Source organism: Hipposideros armiger, unplaced genomic scaffold, assembly GCF_001890085.2.
Source record: "Hipposideros armiger isolate ML-2016 unplaced genomic scaffold, ASM189008v1 scaffold_821, whole genome shotgun sequence".
In the NCBI taxonomy this organism is placed as follows: Eukaryota; Metazoa; Chordata; class Mammalia; order Chiroptera; family Hipposideridae; genus Hipposideros; species Hipposideros armiger.
The window spans coordinates 283469-302223 of record NW_017732171.1 but is presented as its reverse complement, the minus strand read 5'-3'; the positions used below and the strand labels follow the sequence as shown (position 1 = coordinate 302223).

Genomic DNA, 18755 nt, shown 5'->3' with positions numbered 1-18755 from the left:
GTGCCCTCTGGCGTCCCAAGCCAGCTCTTAACCAACGCGCCACTCGGCCGGCCCGCCATTGCTTCTTAATTTTATTTTTTTTATATATATAAGAAAATGGAATATAATACTAATAATTTCATAGTCAGACAGTATGCCATGTACCCTGATATGGAAGTGTATTCTAAAATCTGATATTCTAATTAATTTTTCACTTTTGCAATATTGGATAAAATATGAAGTTCAAAAATTTTTTCTACTGAAAAACATCAACTTTCTAATAAGCAAATAATGTTCAGAGCAAGTATATGATCTTGAGATGCTAATCCCGCTATTTTAAAAATAGATTTTGTTGAAATATATATATCTATATATACATACACATATATAAATATACATATATATATAAATATACATATATACATATATAAATATACATATATATAATTAGTTTCAGGTGTACAAAACAATGTAATAGTTATACATTTCACCCCTCACAAAGTGATAACCCCCCTCTCCCAATCTTTTGCCCCTCTGACATTGTATATAGCTGTTATAATACCATTGAATCTATTCCCTGTACTATACTCTATATCCCGACAATATCTATCTATCTATCTATGTGTGTGTGTATACACACACACACACACACACACATATATATATATAGATATAAATAAAATTACAGTTGACATACAATATTATTCATCTTCAGGTGTACAGTGCAGTGGTCAAGCCTCTACACCATCCATGAAGTGGTCTCCCTAACAAGATATGCCCATCTGACACCCTACAAAATATTTACAGCACTATTGATTATATTCTCCAAACTGTCTTTCATATCCTGTTGGCAATATTGTAGTTACCAATTTATGCTTTATAATCCCTTGCCGTTGTCCCTCATCCCCACTAAACCCGCTCTTAAATCTAGGACGTTTTGTGCAAGGAGTTAAGGATTAATGTTTTCTGAGGACAGCCATCTTTGTAGTTTTTGAGGCCTTAGCCTGGAGTTGATCAGTTAAGTCGTCCTTTCCTTCACCAGCCCCTCTCCTCTCCCGACAACACGCACATGCACACATATGAATGGGCACCTAGATCTAGATAGTTCATTCTCCCAGCAAACATTTGTTTAGAGCCAACTACAGGCCAGAAACTGTCCTTAGTGGGAATATAGAGATGAATAAGACCAAGCAAGTCCTTGATCTTCAGCAGACTCAAGTATATTAGGAGATGTAGACAAAACTATGAAAATTCACTGTGGTAGCTGATATTCTGAGGTGTGTGTGAAATACTCTGAGAAGTTGGAGGAGGCCCAGAAGTGGGGCACTGGAATGCTTTTTGATACTAGAGCAGTGTCTCGCGGGAGTTGCAGCCTTTGGGTGCTGTAGAAAGGCAGGGAGACTTGAAAGAAGGGTAGCTTCATGAACGTTCCCCATTGTTAGAAGGAGTGCAGTGTGTGTGGACACATCAGCGCCTATTTTTGTTTAGTCCTCTTATTGTGGATTTCCTCCTTAAAGGAATCCTGTCTGACAGGAATGCAATTTGATTCTTGTGAGAAATCCATACTCATTAAATCCTTTGGCTAGACCGAAAATAATTCTCATTCTCGTCTTTTCACATTATAGCATACCCCTCCCTGTATCCCTAGCTCCACCCCCCTACCCCAAGAAAAAGAGAAATCAAGTCTCTCCCGATTACTGGCCATCACTAGCAACTGTACTCGCCCAAATCTGAGTCCTGGTAAAGCCCCACTGAGTTTAACACATGTAACAATTTGTCAAGAATGCTGAGTGAACATAAGTATGGGGCTTAGAACATATCAGTAAACTACCTTTCATTTGTGTGTTTTTCCTATCTTCTGTTTCTAGAAAGTGAAATTCGTTTTTCTACCTGGAAGAAAGCTGTGATGAAGTCAATGGGTTGGGTTACAACTCAGTCTTCGGAAAGTGGTAACAATGTTTTTATTATTATTGCCACTTTGTCCTAGTATGTTTCATAGCTTATTTAAGTATCTGACCATTTATACGTAGCAAGGCTGCCCTGAAGAAGAGCATAATCAGATATCCAGTTTCTAACATTTTGAAAGCACTTTATAAAGTTCTAAACATAAAATGTAAATGATCAGGTTGATATACATACATCCTGCCATATATCTTTTTTCTTACTAGTTTATTCCTAGTACTTTGATTTGTAGCTTAGTTTTCTAAAAGTAAATTTATTTCTAGTTTCTTCTTAATGAAAAAAAAAATCAACTACAGTCTGGTTTTTTTTTTCCTCTTAATGCCTTTACCTTTTTGGGGGGTTGTCTTCATGACCTGAACCAACAAAAATTTATATTAATTTCAGAATTTATTTTGCTACTGCCTAGGCTGATTCCAAGTTCTTAGCGAGTATATGTTATGAGAATTCATTGGCGTCAGAGAGCAAGAAATGCACCAAACTTAGTAAATTAGAAGTGTCAGAATAGACTAGGAAATGCTCTTGGCAGAAAACAGGACCTTATTTTTCAGTCATTTAGGTAGAAAGGTATTCAGCATAAGTTGACCATTCACCTGTAAACAGCCTTAAGCTACCTGTAATATGCCTTTCATTTCAATAGCCTTAAACATGTTTAATATGGTACAATATATTAATTCTTTGCTAAATTCAAGATTTGGAACATCATGAATGGAGCAATAGCCAATAATATAATGAAGCATATATTTTAAGGAAGAAAAGTTTATGAATAAAATATAAAACATGCCTTCCAACCCCAAAGTGAGTATAGAAGCACTTTTAATGTATCTGGCTTTTAGGAGAAGCTTCTGGAAACATCCCCTACAGATCACTGTGGTCTATATTTTCAGTCCTGGATGTTTTAACTTGAAGCTTTTGTTTTTTTCTCCTAAATAAGCTTAATATCCTTTTTCTTTCAACCTTTTGTTCTGAGACTCAGGTTAGAAAACATCAAAACAATCATGTTTTCAGGCAATATTTTAGAATGTAGATTAGTATAATTTAGTTTTCAAATTGGAGCAATATTAATAGGTGCATTTCTTTATACACCAAATTCTATTTAAAAAAAAACGAAACCAATTTGGTTTGAAATTTTTCAGTAGACTAATATAACTCTTCTCTGATTGCCAAAGGATCTATAATTGGAATGTTGGGATAATTGGATTGCTTATTTAGTATCTTTTGGGGAAGAATCAAGAAAGGTCAAAATCCATAGCCTCCCAAAAACGTTCTCCACTGGCTTCCTCTGGCTTGGCCAGTGGAAGCCTTATGGTCTATATGCATTATGTTCTTGGCTACTTGTGGCATACTATCTGTATTGTTTTGTTAATTGTCATAAGCCTTCAATATTGATTATATTTTTGATTTGAAGTAATAACTCTTTGCTAGCTTTTATGAATATACTATTTTTATAACTTTATTTTGTTTTGCTATCATGTGATTCTTAACACAAATATTGTAATTATGTGTCTCTCTTTTGGTTTGCTTGACTGGAATTCACTTCTGCTTGGATGGCCACAGGTGATCCTAGTATCTTCTGTAGTCTACCCTTGGGCTTTTTTATAGTGAGTAGCATGGTAATGTTAATCGGAGCAAGGTACATCTCAGGTCAGTTACTCTTTAAATTAGACAATTTTATTAGTTAGCGTTAATGTATTTGTGTATAACTCAGCAAAAAGTTTTCAGTGTTTTTCATTCTTCCTATGCTTAGGAACCTGGAAAATCCATTAAAGGTCTTAGTTAGACGAATTAATCTTTTGTCAGAATTAAGGACTGTGAGTCTGCTTAACCTCTTTTATTTTTAATAGATGATGTTTTCTTTGAGGTACTACATTTTGCTGTCAACTACAGCAGTGAGCAAAAGTAGAAGTACTACTGTTAATGCTAAATGAAAAGACTTTCAGAGTGACAGATGAAAGTTAAAGTTTAATTTTGACATTAATTAAATTGGCTTTCAAATGTACATACAATGTTTTTCATACTTATAAAAATTTGCTGCACAATCTTAAGATTTCAATTCTATAAGATTTTTGGCTTGAGTACGTTAGCAGAGTTTCTGTAAAACTCTAAAACTGGAGAAAATTTAGTCATATTTGTTTTAGTTTTAAAAGAATACATTTTGTGAACTGATGTTTTAAAAATTACTGCTTAAAGAAATTGGGGTTGAATTAAAACTGAATTATTATTCTTAAACATTAACTTCTGAATATTCTTATAAAAGTAAAATTGCTAAGCACGTGATGAAATACATTGCATAACCTTTTTTTAAATTTAAATATAATAATCATTTTTGGAAGCTGTTCCTGATAATAGCTCAATTTTTCAAATTAATGGCTTAAATGGAAATAATTTGTTTCATATGTTGCCAAGAAAGTGAAACATTTAGATCTTCATAATTAGGGAAAGAATTAAATTATTTCTCAATTAATTAGATGATAACCTGGGTTTAAAATTTAAAATGTATTGATATGGGGAAACACTTGTAGAAATCTGACAAGCCTTAATTCAGCTTGCCATCATCTGTTTAGTGCTGTATATAAATCTAGAATGAAAATTATTTGCATCACCAGAACATTAGATTACCTTTTAATTAATGATAAAATATGAGTTGCTTGCATGTGAATTTAAAATAAGATGACCTTTTTCTGTATTCTTCATATTTAGGGTAAATTTTTCCAAAACTTCTGCTTCCATATTAATACCTTATGTCGGTATTACTGCATTACACCTTACAAAGGGCATCTGTATATACAAATCTATAGTGAATTAGCAGATGTCTATTTTCTGGTTTTTTATTTATCTTATTTTCATTGGGGAACAGCCATGGTCATTGGTTACACATTGCTTTCATGCTACAATGGCATAGTTCACTCTTTTAAGGAGGGTTAAGCTCACAGTGGCCCATGTGGGGGATCGAACTGGCAACCTTGGTGTTATCAGCACCACGCTCTAACCAACTGAGCTAACCGGTCACCCCCAGATGTCTGTTTTCTTGGTGGAAGAGTCAAATATTCCCTAGAAGAACTGTAATTTAAATTTGTAAACAAACTTATATACTGTTTGGGGGAAAGTTCTATTATTCTTTTCAGTATCCTGAGGTTGGTTGGTTGTTTGTTTTAGCTGCATAATGATGATCTGGAAAAGAAAAGAAAAAAAAATTGCAGCCAAATGATTTCATTGAATTTTTTCCCTTCTATTTCCCCTTTGAGTCCATAACAGGATGAAAAGGCCTGGTCTCTATAAAAATTTAGGGCCAGCCGAGTGGCTCAGTTGGTTAAGAGCTCACTCAAGAGTGCGAGCTCTGAGCAACAGGATTGCCGATTCGATTCCCACATGGGTCCCAGCTGAGCTGCTGCTGAGCTGCCAACAGGTGGCAGGATGGCTCACCTAAAAAAAAAATCTAATTCTATAAAAATTGAGACATGTGGCGTATCTCTAAGCTAACAGATATATTAAGTGTCCAAATTCCTAGGCTTCCAAAATGGATATGGTTACCATCTTTAGGTTCTCTCTTGGTAACATATGCTGAGAGCTGAGAACAGTGGGAATTGTTTGCCTTGGTAAGCAATTAACAATAGAGTTAATATTTGCTAATTTGGGAATTGGCCATTATATTTGTTGCATTTTAAACCGTGAAGGAATATTTAGAAACCATATGGAATTTCTAACTTTATAAATGATTAAATAGTCTTCATTGATTTAACTCCTGATTTGCATGTATGTTGTTATTGATATTTATGGTTTTTGTCCCCCATTTTAGGTATCCCATAAATAATACCAACTCATGGAGTCCAACAATGCGAGCTCTTTACCTAATGAGAGAATCCAGCGATTCTGTCTCTTAATGTGATGACACTATTCATAGACTGATTTTATTTATAAGCCACTTGCTGCATGACCCTCCAAGTAGACCTGTGGCTTGAAATAAAGAAAACGCAGCAGAACGAATGCTATAGAAACATTTGGTGTGTTTTTTAAAAAATCAGCCGTTAAGATTGGACCAGCCACCTTTGGAGTTGACCCGTCCTTTGCCATCACTTCCTGCCCCATTCCCTCTAAGATCTAGGAAGAATTCAGATCCTGTCCACTGGCATCATTCCTTAAACATAGTCAAATGCTGATGGGCCATGATTTGATTCTCTGTGCTATACACACTCGATTAAGGGGTTATTACTAACCAGCTAAAAATGAGCGACTTTGTGTTTCCTTTTAGCAGAACCCTTCTAAAGTCCTTTTTTCTGCCTATTAGAGAGACCACAGCATCTTGACCAAATGTTTAAATGGAAACCTCTACTAAATTCTTAAAGTGGAAATTTAGTACTCTCATAGCTTAGCTATTTTTCTGAAAAGTATTTGCCAAAACTGAGATTCTTCAGACATTTTACATGGTCTTACTAATTGCACTGAATTGCTGTCTGGATCTTAAAAGGAAGGACACTTTTCCCCTTTTTTTCATCTCTCCTTTTTATATTTTTTACTTTATATGTACAACATAAATGCCTATATATTTTATATGCTGAGGGTAACCCATTTATAAATTAAGAGTTCATTTTACATGGTCTCACTAATCACACTGAATTTCTGTCTGGATCTTACAGGGAAAAACACTTTTTTTTTGCCTTTGCATCTCTTTTTTATATTTCTTACTTTGTATGTATTACATACATGCCTATATATTTTATATACTGAGGGTAGCCCATTTATAAATTAAGAGCACATTGTATTCACTAGGTTATTATGGGGCTGGTCTTAAGTGGACCTTTATGTGTATAAAATATTTTGGGGAAAACAGCTATATACATTTTTGGGCAACGGTTAAGCATATTATTTACCAGGAGAAACTTTCTTAAAGAGCCAACATTTAAAATTTAACGTATATGTTCTATGTCAATAAAAGAAAATATACTTTATTGTGACTTCAACTATATTTCTTATACCTTACATTTTTATTTGTTTTAGCTGGATATATGCTAAAAAAAACAACAAAAGACTGTGTAATACTACAGTAAATAATTGTTTTCAAATGCAAGTACTGATCCATATAAAGTTAGTTTCCTTTGACATAATTTAAACATATTTGGGATCTTTTTAAGGGGGTATGAAAAAAGGTTAAAATGTTAAGTTGGAAAAAAGGAAACCCTTAGCAATAAAGCCAAGAATCTCTTTCCATCCAAATATGTTATTAGTTGCTAATAAGCAATTATAATTTCTATTTGGGATGACAGAGAATTACCTCTGCTTACTGTCATTACAACTTAAAAAAGGTTTACTACAGTAGAAATGGCTTCCAGTGAAATCAAGAATTTCTCAAAATATTTAGTGTTACATGTTATAAAACCTAATCTAGCTTCTTAATGTCGATTTTAAAAGTATCTTAAGATTAATTTCTGTTTACTACAAATAAGAAAATACTGCCTCCTAATTATTTTCTTCAATCTGATTAAAATGGAAAAATATTTATATGTTAATATAAAAAGTTTTGTTTGGAATTACTGGTAACTAGCATTTGCGGTTCTCATTGTGCTGTTTCTAAATCGTTGAATCTGCTGGGTTTTATTGATGCAGCTGCCACTTTAGTGACATAAATATTATAGAAAGGTACTGTGAAATTACTACTTTGTGGCAGGGTATTTTTAAACATAATTATGTTTCTACAAAGGTAGGTTGAGTTCATTGTAAATAATTGTGAAAATCACTGTTCAAATAATTTTAAGATTACATTGATTTTTCTGGAAATTGCAATATTTATAAATGTTTGAAATTGTACACACTGATATTTCATGATAAATAAATTGACCCCTCATTCTTACTTGCATTTCTCATTTACAGACTAGAACTATATCAAAGTTAAATTAAGAAAGATGTTTCAGGAAACGTGAAACTCAGCTGTTAGCACTTGATCAGGCACATTCTGAAGAATTAATCAACAGCCAAGGAAGTAGTTTCTAGAATGTTGTGCACCTTAATCATTCTATTAGAGAGAACTACACTGTCCCATCTCAGCATCCAGAAAATATCCTGGAAAGGTCACCATTATCAATAAGGTCTCGCATGCCTAACCATGACCTTGTACTGGTTTCATACTATGCCTCTGTTTTTCTCCACCTGGGTTCGTCAATGGAGTCAAGTAGACCATTGTTCTCTCAACTCAGTAGTCAACACCTCAATCTTTTGTTTCCAGCTAATCAGTAAAATAAGTAATGCATCTTTGCTTCCATAATGGTATCTTAGAATTTTTTAGTATGTTTCTTTTGAAGTGCCCAAAGCTCAATTCTTTGGTTTATATCATATGGGAATGAAGAATGAGAATGATTTAGGAGAAACCACCAAATGAAAGATGTCATAGCACAGAAACCAACAACAGGGACAATTACCTCATAGCATCTATCTACCTAATAGTAAATAGAAGTACAAAGGTTATTTTTTACAGTTTTATTGAGGTATAATTGATATATGGAAAATTGCTATATGCAATTTGATGTGTTGGGACATATGCACACACCCATAATACCATCACCACAATCAAGGTAATAAACATCCATCCACCTCCAAAAGTTTCCTTGTGTCCCTTTGCTCTTTTTTTTTTTCTCTTGTGGGTGTATGGTAAGAATGTTCAACAAGATTTACGCTCTTAAAATTGTTTGTTTTTTTAAAAAAGACTTTATTGGGGAATTGGGGGAGGGAAACAGACAAGTTGCTGTCCTTTTGTTCTGCAGTCTAGTTGTAGAGGACATCGCTTTACTGGCCCATGTTGGTATCATTGCGCTCTTCCTGGGCGAGGCAGTCCCTCACCAGCCATCGGACAGCAGCTCATGCTGGCTGCCAGCCACTCAAGGTAACTCACGGCAGCCCAGCTCCGTGGAGCTGTTGTTCACCATCTTAGCTGTAGAGGGCGCAACTTCACTGACCCTCGTGGGATTCAAACCGGGGCCCTGCTGCTCAGAGCTGGCGTCCCAAGCCAACTTTTAACCAACGCGCCACTCGTCTGGCCCTACCCTTTAAATTTTTAAGTGCACAACACCAAATTGTTAACTATGGACACTATTGTACAGATCTGTAGGGTTTGTTCATTTTGTATAACTTTATACCTTGAACAACGACCTATTTTCCCCTTCCCCTCAACCCCTGGTAACTACCAATCTACTGTTTCTATGAGTTTGACTATTTTAGATTCCACACACTAGTAGATCATACAGTATTTGTCTTTGTCTTTCTGTGTGGGCTTATTTGACTTGGCATAACGTAGTCCAGGTTCATCAATGTCACAAATGATAGGATTTCCTTTTTTTTTTTTAGCTGAGCCACCCTGTCACCTGTTGACAACTCAGCAGCAGCTCAGATTGGGCCGGGAATTGAACCGGCGACCCTGTTGCTCAGAGCTCGCACTCCTGAGCGAGGTCTTAACCAACTGAGCCACTCGGCTGGCCCTTATTTAAGGCTGAATAATATTTCATTATATGTATATATCACATTTTGTGTATCCATCTGTCAATGGATATTTAGGTTGTTTCCATATTAGGCTGTTGTGAATAATGCTGCAATGAAAGGGGAGTGTAGATATATCTTAGATCCTGATTTCAATTATTTTGGATATACCCAGAAATGGAATTGCTGGATGATATGGTAGTTTTATCCTCCCTACTGCTTTCCATAGTGGCTGCACCAATTTACATTCCCGTCAACAGTGTACAAGAATTCCAAAAGTTATTTTTTAACTTTTAATAGTTTGTTTTAACTAATATTTAAATAATGAAGTTTACTGGATCTGTTATTGCAATCTAACAAGTTTCATAAGGTCACATAATAGACAATTAGAAGAGTGAATGACTTTAAACCAACTTGATTGCTACTTGGTCTGTACTTTATAGATACAGATCTGGTCTCTGATGAAACATAAGATGTGCTAGATACTGGAGACAAAACTTTCTCAAGTATTTCCTGCGACTTTCCTGTCATCAAATTGAGTGAAAATGACCCATTAAATTAAATTTGAGGACTATAAAGATAAATATTCTGAGAAGCAGAAGATAGGTTAAAAACAAGTTGTTCCACTAGACCGGTATCTTTATTTGCCAGTTTTCATTCTATTTCAGAGAACTAGTTCTACCTGAGCATAATCGTGAGGATGACAATATTTTAAAAAACAGCTTCAGACATTTAAAAATTTTTCCTGTTTAGTATTAAGATTAAGTAGCTTTTATTCCTCATTAGTAAACCTGATATTTATCTCAGTTGCTTGTTATTGTATGGCTAATTTACAAGATTTTGTAAATATCAAATCATTTCAATTACCGCCAAAACATCCATCAAAGAAAAACTGGTTAAATAAACTGGTACAGCTACACAATAGGAAATGTGTAGCTGTAGAAAAGAATGAGGACACTAGAAACGGAAACATCCAGGATAAGTGAAAATGCAAGGTGTAGAGCAGTGCATAAGTGTGCTGCCTTTCTGTTTAAAAGAGCTAGGATGTTTGCCTATGCTGGAAAGACATGTAACATGTTAATAGTGTTGGACCGGCCGAGTGGCCCAGTTGGTTAAGAGCGCGAGCTCTTAGTAACAGGGTCGCCGGTTCAACTCCCACATGGGCCAGTGAGCTGTGCCCGAGTTTACCTGCCAACAGGGCAGGATGACTCAACTGGTGAGAGCACGTGCTCCTAACAAGGTTGCCAGTTCGACTCCTGCATGGGATGGTGGGCTACGCCTTTCCACAACTAAGAATGAACACAGCACATTGAGCTGAGCCGCCATCGGGCGGTGGGATGGTTCAGTGGTTAGAGAGTGAGGTCTTAGTAACAAGGTTTCAGGTTCAGCTCCCACATGGGATGATGGGCTGTGCCCATCCACAACTAAGATTGAACAGGGCTCCTTGAGCTGAGTGGCCGCGAGCTGCCGACTGGACTTGGAGTTGAGCTAGCTGCACCCTCCACAACTAAAATTGGACAACAACTTGGCTGTTCCCCTTCCCCAACACTGTTCCCTTTCCCCAATTCACCAATAAAAATCTTAAAAAGAAAAAAAGATGTTAATAGTGTTGACTTATGTGTTACATGCCAATGAGTCAGCTCCGACTCCTGGCGACCCTATGAATGAGTGATGTCCACAGTGTCCTGTCCTCAACAGCCCTGCTCAGCTCCTGTAGACTCATGCCGATGGCTTCTTTTGTGGAGTCAGTCCATCTCATATTTGGACTCACTCTTTCCTGCTACCTTCTATTTTTCCCAGCATTATTGTCTTTTCCAAAGAATCCTACCTTCTCATGTTGTGCCCTAAGTTGAACAGCTTCAGTTTTTTTCATTTTTGCCTCCAGAGAAGTTTCAGGCTTAATTTGCTTTAAGACCCATCTGTTCATCTTTCTGGTGGTTTGGGGTATCTGTAGAGCTCTCCAACACCATATTTCGAAGGAATCAGTTTTTTCCCTATCAGCCTTCACTGTCTATCTTGAGTATCCATTCATAGTAATTAGGAATATGAGGGTGTGGATGATCTTGACCTTGGTTTCTAATGACACATCTTTGTTCTTGATCTTTCCTAATTCCATATCTGCCCTTCTGAGTCTCAGCCCTCTCTTGATTTCTTGGCTGCAATCTCCATTCTCATTGATGACTGAACCAAGGTAAGCAAAATCTTTAACCATGTCAATGTCTTCATGGTCTACGTTAAAGTTGTATATTCTATAGTCATAATTTTGGTCTTGATGTAGAAATCACTGATAATTGAGCATGTGGGGACAGGTGGAAAAGATATATACTAAAATTTTTGAAATTCAGAGGTCATTGTACACGAATTTTCATGGCAGCATTATTCATAATAGCCCAAAACAGGAAACAAACCAATGTCTGTCAGTTGAATGGATAAACGAGGTGGTCTATCCATACAATGGAATATTACACAGCTATAAAAATAAAGGACTGATACATGCTACAACATGTTTGAACCTTGAAAAGTATGCGAAGTAAAAATAGCCAGACACAAAAAGCCACATATTGTATGATTCCATTTATAAGAAATATCCAGAATAGACAAATCCATAGAGACAGAATGGTTAATGGCTGTCAGAGTCTGGGGGGAGGGAAATAGAAAATGAGTGTTAATAGGTACAAGGTTTCTTTTGGGGTGATGTATGACCAGTTGCCTGATGGCATGTGAGCTTGTAACCCCTGAAGTGAGCCCTCTGAAGGAAGTAAATTTTACTTCTTCCTTGAAAAATGGAGGATAATAAATTTAACTCCTTTTTATTCCACTTTCACTATTTTTCAAGCATTTAATATTGGAGATAAGAAAAGTGCTTTAGTCACTAATACATAAAAGATGAAGTGGAAGATCTGGTGTTCCATTCGCCTTCTCAGGGGTTTTCATCGTTTGTCCAACAGAACCTACTGATATTAAAGAATGCAGTTAACTTGTTTCCCCCCCAAAGATTTGATAGATGAGGCAGTCTTCTGAAAGTATTAACCAAAACATATCACCATAATAATCAGTAACTTGACTTTTCCCTAAGTGAACCCTCTTAACTAGGCCATTTCTTAGTTTTCTTAAAAGTTTAATTTCAGGGATGGCCCATTAGCTCAGGTGGTTAGAGTGCAGGGCACAGTGCTCATAGCACCAGGGTTGCCAGTTCGATCCCCACATGGGCCACTGAGGTTGTGCGCCCTCCACAACTACATTGAAACAACTACTCGAGTTGGAGCTGATGGGTCCTGGAGAAACACACTGAAATTAAACTTTAAAAATTAAACTTTAAAAAGTTTAATTTCATCTGTTCATCACCCACTTTTGCCCCAAACTCAGTTTAAACCTTCTGCCTTTAATTTACCACCGTATTTTTTTCTTTACTGCAGAGCTTATAGGAGGAAACAATAGGACTGTTTGTAACCCACCTCTTCAATTAATTGTAAATCTAATTCAAATGGCAGTGAATATTTGCAAGTTCACTCTACATCACTGGTTTCTCAGCAGCCAAGAGAGCTCTTTTTAAAACTCTTTTTAAAAATCACATTGTTTGGAAATAAGAATAATACAGCTTTTAGAAAAATTGGAAAATAAAAAAGATTAGATGAGCAGAAAATAATCCATAGTCCTAAAATAATGCCTGTGGTTATTTTAATTTTTTCCCCAAACTTTAAGGGAGTATTTTCATAGACCTTGAATGCTCATAAACTTTATATAAAAATTTTAATATGCAAAACAATACATGGTGTCATGTATATGGACATATACAGGTGAACTAGAAGTATAAAACTTGCACAGGGGAGTCAGCCGAGTGGCTCAGTTGGTTAAGAGTTGGCTTAAGAGCACAAACTCTGAGCAACAGGGCCGCCAGTTCGATTCCCACATGGGCCAGTGATGCTGCGCCTGAGCTGAGCTGTCTCTGAGCTGCCAAGCAGGATGGCTCAGCTGGTGTAACAAGATTGCCTGTTCGATGGTGGGCTATGCCCACCCGCAACTAAGACTGAACTCGGCACCTTGAGCTGAGCTGCCACCAGGATGGCTCAGTGGATAAAGCGTGTGCTCTTAACAACAAGGCTGCTGGTTCAACTCCCTCATGGGATGGTGGCTACACCCATCCACAACTAAGATTGAACACAGCACCTTGAGCTTAGAGGCCACGAGCTGCCAAGGGGCAGCTAGAAGGCGACGAGCCCTCCACAACGAAGATTGAAGAGCACAACTTGGCTGTTCCCTTCCCCAATTCCCCAACACTTTTCCTCTCCCCCAATTCCCCAATTAAAAAAAAAAACTTGCACAGGGATGATACCAAGTTTAGGATGGTGGTTACCTCTGGAAGGGAGAGAATAGAATCAGGGAAAGGGACTTCGCTGACACCTGAAAAGTTGTATTTCCTAAAAAATTGAAAGAGCTAAAGCAAATATAGCAAAATCTTAAGATTTGATGAGTGGTGGGTACACATGTATTTACTATATTCTCTACTTTTCTGTATGCTTTAAGTACTTCATAATAAAAAGATAAGGTGGATTGCCCTCCTAATTGTATGTATCTAAGTCCATCACTCACTGTCCATGAGTGTAATTTTGTTTATCTTGATAACTTTACCAATTAAGAGGGCTGAAATCTTATTGATCTAATGGCACAATTATTTCAAGCATCTCATATAAAGCATCAATATACAGAAGCAATAATGTGTATTAGAAATTATATCCTGGGGCTGGCCACATGGCGCGTTGGTTAAGAGCTGGCTTGGGACACCAGCTCTGAGCAGCAGGGCCCCGGTTTGGATCTCACATGAAGGCCACTGATGCTGCCTTCTACAGCTAAGATGGTGAACAACAGCTCGACCTGGAGCTGAGCTGCTGTGAGTCACCGGCGATGGCATAGGCTGCAGTGAAGCTTCAGTGGGCTACCATAAGCTACTGTGTGTGGCCTGCAGCCAGCGTGAGCAGCCAGCAGCTGGTGTGAGCTGCCAAGAGCCACCGTGAGCGGTCGTCCAGAGGCCCGTGACCGATCTGCCTTACCCAGGAAGAGCACAATGATAATACCAACATGGGCCAGTGAAGCAATGTCCTCCACAACTAGACTGAAGAACAAAACAACAGCAACTTGTCTGTTCCTCTTCTCCCGATTCCCCAGTGCTGTTTCCCTCCCTTAATTCCCCTATAAAATATTTTTTAAAAAACATAAATTATATCCTTACTTAACCATTTACTTATTATGAATTGAATTTAGAAGACTCAAGAAAAAAAATACCCACTTGCCTTATTTCCTATATAGTACTTTCCACAAATTTTAATAGATAAATGCACTGCTGTAAGCTCACCACATTTGTAATTACATATTAAAGGTAGAAAATTTCTGGACAGAAAAATCTCAACTCTATATCTAAATTCAATGTCAAGGGAAAAAGTCATTGTGATCATTATAGTATTGGATTTTAAGTCAGGCACCTGTTTTATTGTATTCCAGGTTCCAGTTCATTACAATAGAAAGAAAGCATTAAGTAATAAAATTGGATACAATTTGTATCCTGAACATGTGTTTAAAGGACCACAAAGACATGGATAAAATACAATAATAGGGTGATGATCAAAGTGATTAACACCTAAACACCTACTACGGAAGGGAAACTTGGGCTCTGAAACTGAACAATGATCCAGTTTTACCCATGCTGGGTTTTTTCCCATTATGGTTTGCTATCTCACTTCTCTTTGCTCACATTCTGTAATGCCAATATTAAGTGACTGTAACATGGACAGATGCTGAACCATTTCTGATGAAATGTCTCAAACATCTCATCACAATGTGTACTATACAAGATTCCCCTATCTTTTTGGAAAATCGGATACATTTAATTTTGGCATAATTGTGATTTATTATATGTTAATATTTCAAATATATATATTTTCGTGTTTAATAAACCACCAAAGAGCTCAAAATAATGGCCTATAAGCATGTTTTTTGCTCCAAACACCAGGCTGCTGTTGCATTGAAAGCAATCAATTCCATCACCGGGGTTATAAGATGGAGGGCTGCAGATCACACAGTACTTAGGACATTTGGGATGTCTCAGGGTATTTATTCCATACCCTGGGAAGCAGCGATTAATCCAAACCATACTGAGAGTACCTTCAATATAGTATATTTCAGGCAATGGTTCTGCGTGTCTGCCTAGAACTTCTTGTTGATTAAAAAATCTGAGATTTTTAGCGTTCAATAGCGTTTTGGAAGTTTCCCAGCTATGGTCTGCACATGGCTTGGGTCCTTTTTCAATGTCTAGAGATGAAACTGAAAATGTAAAGAACAATTCATTTTGCAAACCAGCATTTTGCATTTATTATAATATAATGGAATTCAGGCTTCAGTAAGGAAATTTCACATGAAAGGTCAAGAACCGATTTGCTTAAACTCTGAAGAAGTTTCTTCTCAAAAGAAACATTATAGGTACTGTTGCAGGGAGCTGCATAATAGGAAGCTGTGAACTGATCATAAAAACGAGGCTCATGATAAGCATATACAACATAGTATTTCAGTTGAAGATTTTTTACTTCTTCCACAGTAGGTTTAGACGCGAAGCAACATATGTAAACACCAGTCACACTCTCTTCGAAGTTCTGGAATATAAGGCTTCCTGTGGCTTTTATCTGTGCAGTGCTGTTTTTTGAAATGATTTTTCCTTTTGGCCCATGCCATCGAAATGATGGGTCTATCAGTTCTGAATTTCGCAGCCGTTGGGTTACACATAACACATGCGGACTTTTGATGGACATATACTTTCACTGGAAAAGTTGATGACTCCACTATTTTCAGCAAATCTTGGATCAAGCGAAAACGTCTTGGTAATCGAATCAAATATCCAACAGACGGGGGCGCCCACAGTACGCGGGCGGACAGCAGGAGGACAACAGCTGCTGGGGAGAGCCAGGAGCCCGCGGCTCCAGCCCGCAGCCTGCCTCGCTGGAGCCCTGCCGGGGGTCGAGACCTCCATCCACACTACGCCGCCACCTGCCGACTGTAGGCGCAGAAGGTCGTTAGACGGCTTGCGACTCCCCGCATGCCGATAGTTGTCCTCCCCTGTCTTTTCAAAGTCCATCACTTGCAGTCTATCTATCACAAGCTTGCTAAAAGCCATGTGGAATATGATCTAGTGACTAACTTGAAAAGCTGGTTTTCTGTTAGAAACAAATTTAACCCTAGGTGGCGCTGCTTTCCACGCTCAGGCATCCTTCCCCTTAGGGTACACTGCAGAGGTTGCCAGAGCACTCGTTTTCAGGTAATCATAATTAAATGAAAGCATTGTAGTGACCATGGGAGATGTCCAGGATGCTTTCACGCTAGGATCATAAAAACCAAAGACTTAATGAAGCCGTCAATCCACTTACACTTTCCTGCAGCTTTGATTTTCCTGAAACTTTTCAGCTCATGATAAAAGATTTATACATAATTTTCTTCATAATCTATAATTTAACAATTATTTAAAAACTGAAATATCTTTGCTAATTACACATGATATACTCTCCCAAATTCATTCAATCATAAAGATCTTAGTTACAGCCTATTTTTAAACATCTCTATTTTGACTCTTAGGATGAGATAGTAGAAGCAACAATCAACAGATTCCAAGGCAAAATTGATCCCACATTATTTTCCCAATACCAACCAAATTCATTATTGCTTATTTTACTGTTTTTATCTTTCATCTATTTGGTTCTAGAAAATTCTAAAGAAATAATCTCTTTTTATAACAATCCACAAACATCAAATCATGACAAAATTGTGTTAATTATACTTTATGTTGATACAATCATTATTGTCTCAGTACCAAGCAAATATTTAACTCTATTATCATTGTCATTAGCTTTTTACACATTGAGCTTTATGAAATTATTAAGAAAATATCCTGGGCTGGCCGAGTGGCGCGTTGGTTAGAAGTTGGCTTGGGACGCCAGCTCTGAGCAGCAGGGCCCCGGTTAGGATCCCACATGAGGGCCAGTGATGCTGTGCTCTCTACAGCCAAGATGGTGAACAACAGCTCGACCTGCAGCTGGGCTGCCATGAGTCGCCAGCAATGGCGTAGGCTGCACTGGGGTTGGCTGGCAGCGGGTGTGAGCTTTTGTGAGCTGCCTTGAGCTGCTGTGAGTGGCCGTCCAATGGCCGGTGAGCGACTGCCTCACCCAGGAAGAGCGCAATGATAATACCAACATGGGCCAGTGAAGCGACGTCCTCCACAACTAGACTGAAGAACAAAAGGACAGCAACCTATCTGTTCCCCTTCCCCGATTCCCCAGTGCTGTCCCCCTCCCCCAATTCCCCAATAAAATCTTTAAAAAAAAAAAAAAAGAGGGCCAGCCAAGTGGCTCAGTTGGTTAAGAGCTTGCTCAAGAGTGTGAGCTCTGAGCAACAGTGGTTCGAGTCCTGCCCGAGCTGAGCTGTCGCTGAGCTGCCAACAGGTGGCAGGATGGCTCAGCTAAAAAAAAAAAAAAAGAAAGAAAATATCCTAAAATCATTTATTACTATAGTCCATCACCTTTTTGATCATATATTCTAAACACTGTAAGCATGTTAGCATTCAAATGTAATAAAACTTATTTCAAAAATGATTAATAATCTATAGAATATTTTGTAGTAAAAAAGTTTTCCACATACATTTGTATGAGACAAAGGGTATACTTTGAAAAAACAATCACAATAGATTCATATCAATGTTAATATGCTACAAATAGGGTTAAATGTTTTAAATCATAAGACAGTTATTGAGCTAACAATTTTAACACCCTAATTCCTTAGATACCTTTTGGGGAAAGTGTATTTTAAGTGGAATTCTTTTTATATAAAATAAGACTTTTTTTTTTTTTTTTAGCGAGCCATCCTGCCACTTGTTGGCAGCTCAACGGCAGCTCAGCTCGGGCCAGGAATCGAACCAGTGACCCTGTTGCTCAGTAAAGTAAGACATTTAAAAAAAGAAATTTCTTTGAATATACTATAAAAAATCATAAACTACTTTGTAACTGAATAACCCAAATTAATTTTTATCTAAGAGAAGTAGTGATATTTTGCTTTGCATTGCACTTTTAGTGAGAAATTTAATTGTAGATGTAGAGATGCTAAAGATACATAAACAGGAAGGCATAGTGAAACATTATCTTGCTCCCAAAACTCTTTTTGGAGCTCTGCTGTAAAAAAACATTTAAAAAGTTTTTATCCAAAACATGCGAGTAGGGTGTTAACTTGAAATAAAGCAAATGGCATTAGAGTTATACTATTCCTTTCCCTGCCTTCGGGTTTCTAGGTTAAGGAATAATGAGTTTTGTTTCTAAAATTGCTTTTAG

At 37.2% G+C, this 18755-nt stretch overlaps 1 protein-coding gene and 1 pseudogene across 6 annotated transcripts in view; one reads left to right on the top strand and one right to left on the bottom strand.

Annotated features, from left to right (window-relative positions):
* The window catches only part of GK (glycerol kinase), a 72827-nt gene extending 65044 nt beyond the window's left edge, over positions 1 to 7783 (top strand). For 4 of the 6 annotated variants that reach the window (XM_019628996.1, XM_019628994.1, XM_019628993.1 and 1 more), the window contains 3 exons: positions 1848 to 1928; positions 3496 to 3582; positions 5735 to 7783. In XM_019628996.1, the coding sequence (XP_019484541.1) occupies positions 1848 to 1928; positions 3496 to 3582; positions 5735 to 5745 (179 nt within the window). In that variant the 3' untranslated portion in view covers positions 5746 to 7783. The remainder of the gene's footprint in view (positions 1 to 1847; positions 1929 to 3495; positions 3583 to 5734) is intronic. The other 2 variants (XM_019628997.1, XM_019628995.1) reach the window with 1 other exon arrangement.
* A 7494-nt stretch (positions 7784 to 15277) lies between these two features.
* LOC109374416 (zona pellucida-binding protein 1 pseudogene) lies at positions 15278 to 16453 on the bottom strand (annotated as a pseudogene).
* Positions 16454 to 18755: the final 2302 nt, after the last annotated feature.